This window comes from Coffea arabica, chromosome 6e (assembly GCF_036785885.1).
Source record: "Coffea arabica cultivar ET-39 chromosome 6e, Coffea Arabica ET-39 HiFi, whole genome shotgun sequence".
Classification (NCBI taxonomy): Eukaryota; Viridiplantae; Streptophyta; class Magnoliopsida; order Gentianales; family Rubiaceae; genus Coffea; species Coffea arabica.
In genome coordinates, this window is record NC_092321.1 from 16,247,565 (window position 1) to 16,250,864 (window position 3,300).

A 3,300-nucleotide genomic window follows, 5' to 3' on the forward strand; every position below is an offset into this window, starting at 1 on the left:
AATGTACTTTTTAAGACCGAAACATTACTAATTTGCTCCCTTTCTCGCTAGTCTCAAACAACAAAAACGAAAGTTCTTGGATTTTTAAAATGCGCATATCGCATTGCTTTTAACAATCCGTGTGAATGATGCAGATTGGAAAGATACTACTGGCTTGACTCCATTTTAAATGCGAGTTTTTCAGTCCAGACTACATAATCAGGGCGGGCGCTTACATTTCATCTATCTTGTGTTAATTACGGTCTTTCATGGTACTAGCATCGATGGATGTTGTATGCAGCGGATTTGTTCTTCTCATGATACTGGCTATTGCACCAGTAGCGGCAGCAGCAGCAAAGGAGTCTGCTGTGAATTTATTGGAAGCTGAAGCACTGCTCAAGAGTGGCTGGTGGCGAGACGATACTGCTGCAAGAAACGTCTCTGCCCACTGCCAGTGGCGTGGTATCATTTGCAACGATGCTGGTAGTGTTACCGACATACTACTTCCAAACTACGGAATTCTGGATGGCTTGACAAATTTCAGCTTCTCTTCTTTTCGGAACCTGGTTAGACTAGATCTCAGTGGAAATAACTTTTACGAAGCTATCCCATATCAAACAGGTGCACTCTCCAAACTCACCTATCTCAATTTGTCTTTAAACGATCTTCATGGCCAGCTCCCTTCTTCTCTAGTAAACCTTACACACCTAGCACAACTTGATGTTTCTTGGAACTGGATTGGAGGTTTAATTCCTCCAGGTATCGGAAACTTGACAGATTTGGTTACTCTAGATTTGAGCCAGAATTGCTTTTGGGGCCGCATCCCACCAACTCTTGGCCACTTGTCCAATCTGGCCTCCATTAACCTCAGCAATAACTACTTCAGTGGGACAATTCCTTCAGCTCTTTTTAATTTGACAAATCTTTCCCGGCTAGACATTCACTTCAATCCTGCAATGGGAGGATTTCTCTCAGAAGAAATAGGAAATTTGAAGAGTTTAGTTGAATTAGACTTCAGTGGCCTTAATCTTTCAGGAGCCCTCCCTTTAACTCTTTGCCGCCTAACCAAACTAGTATCTCTTTCAGGTGCTGAGAATCAAATTCATGGTTCCATTCCCTCTGAAATAGGAAATTTGAAAATTTTGGAACATCTTGTCCTTGGGTCCAACCGGCTGACTGGTCAAATCCCTCCGACCCTTCGCAATCTGACTACTCTAGTTACTTTGAACCTCTCTTCTAACCAAATAAGTGGTTCCATACCTCTTCAACTTTCCGGTATACCTTCTCTAACATTTCTAGATCTTTCCTATAATGCTTTGGAAGGTGAACTTCCGTGTGAGCTTGTCACTAAGTTTGGTTCAGAAAATTTTGTCGGCAATCCAGACTTGCATCACGATTCCACTCTTTGTGGCGATCACAGACATCACCCCCCATACTACATCATAGGTCTTGGCGTGTCCTTCTTGGTGTTCTCATTAATTGGCGGATTAGTGCTTTATATCTTCTGCAAAACCAAAGTCAAGAAAGTGGAACTTGAGCTGATGGACAATAAACACGGAGACATTTTCAGAATATGGAACTATGATGGACATATGGCTTATGAAGACATAATTAAAGCAACAAACGATTTTGATGTCTGTTATTGCATCGGGACAGGGGGTTATGGCTCTGTATACAGAGCTCGGTTGCCAAGTGGGAAAGTAGTGGCTTTGAAAAAGCTTCACCGTTTGGAAGGCGAGAATCCAAATTTTGACAAGAGCTTTAGGAATGAAGCCGACATGCTATCTAAAATCAGGCACAGGAACATTGTAAAGCTCTTCGGATTCTGCCTGCACAAGCGATGCATGTTTCTGATTTATGAGTATATGGACAGAGGAAGCTTGTTTTGTATCTTGAGAGATGAAACTGAAGCTGTGGAACTGGATTGGATTAAAAGAGTGAATTTGATCAAGGGCATTGCCGGTGCATTGTCCTACTTGCATCACGATTGTGATCCGCCAATCATTCACAGGGATGTATCAAGCAACAACATTCTTTTGAATTCACAGCTCGAAGCAACTCTTTCTGACTTTGGAACTGCGAGGATTTTGGAACTTGATTCATCAAATCAAACGGTCACTGCAGGCACCTTTGGTTACATGGCACCAGGTAGGTTACCTTGCTATCCCAGATCCCTTTCTGCTTTTCACCTTGTTTTTCATATTTTCTTGATGCACATTTTAGGCTTAACTTTCAAGAACAGAAAAGAAAAAAAATTCTTCCAACTGAAACGATTATTATTATTATTTTTGGAATAGTAAGTCTAGAGTTGTCCCAGTTGAGATTAACTTTATCTGTATCCAAATATATACTTACTTGTCAATGCAGAGCTAGCCTATACCATGGCGGTCACTGAAAAGTCCGATATGTATAGCTTTGGCGTTGTGGTGCTGGAAACGCTGTTTGGAGAGCATCCACGAGAATTCCTTTCGTTCATAGCATCACAACCCAATGAACCAATAATGTTGAAGGATCTTCTTGATGCCCGTCTGCCCCCTCCGACTAACCATTTGGTCGTTCGAAATGTGGCTGTTGCAACAGCGTTAGCCCTGGATTGCGTCAACACAAACCCGAAATGTCGACCAACAATGCAGCAAGTGGTGAACCGATTTGAAGTGGGCAGGCGAGAACCAACTAGGCCTTTGCACGCCATTGCTGTGAACCAGCTTGTTAGTCCACCAGTACTTTCACTGCCTGACCAAACCTGCGCAGATGGGAGGAGTAGCTCAAGCACCATAAATGAATTCCATGTGGATATCTCTGCGACTCTGCCATCATCCAATTTTTCTATCCATGTTTCTACCTAAACAACTTTGATATCTGGTAGGAAACAGAATAAGATCGTGCTTTGCAAAAATGGAAACTTGGCCAAGCACTTAGATTGCTGCTACATACGGCCATTTGGTGTGCTAATGAAAAAAAAAGTGTACTCATTAATGAACAAGTAGTTCAAGCACCATGGATGACTTTCATGTGGATATCTCTGCCATATCCAATTTTTCTATCGATGTGTCTACCTACCTATAATATTTATACCGAAGGAGAATTTATCACTTGTCTTTATTTATGTAGGTGAATTCTAGGCAGAGCAACACTTACCAATCTAACAATTTGCAATTCCAAGTCTAGATTTAAAGAAATATTAGTTTAAGGATTCAAATATACAAAACTCATGCCAAAAATGATAGGATCAGGTCAATCCAAAGCTGTATTTTTAAAAAAAATAAGTTGCATAAATTCAAGCTTGCATAGCCTATAGGGATAATTTCAAAAACCTCCCTT

General features: G+C 41.2%; 1 protein-coding gene across 1 annotated transcript; it reads left to right on the forward strand.

The window, feature by feature from the left end:
- The first annotated feature begins 263 nt into the window (after nt 1-263).
- Nucleotides 264-3,022, forward strand: LOC113696461 (uncharacterized). The gene is made up of 2 exons (XM_027215871.1): nt 264-2,127; nt 2,347-3,022. The coding sequence occupies exons 1-2, from the start codon at nt 264-266 to the stop codon at nt 2,823-2,825; spliced, it is 2,343 nt and encodes a 780-aa protein (XP_027071672.1). The 3' UTR covers nt 2,826-3,022.
- Nucleotides 3,023-3,300: the final 278 nt, after the last annotated feature.

Coding starts and splice junctions, on each gene's coding strand:
- LOC113696461 (XM_027215871.1), top strand. CDS start 264: ATGGATGTTGTATGCAGCGGATTTGTTCTTCTCATGATACTGGCTATT. Junction 2,128..2,346: donor CTTTGGTTACATGGCACCAG/GTAGGTTACCTT, acceptor TTGTCAATGCAG/AGCTAGCCTATACCATGGCG.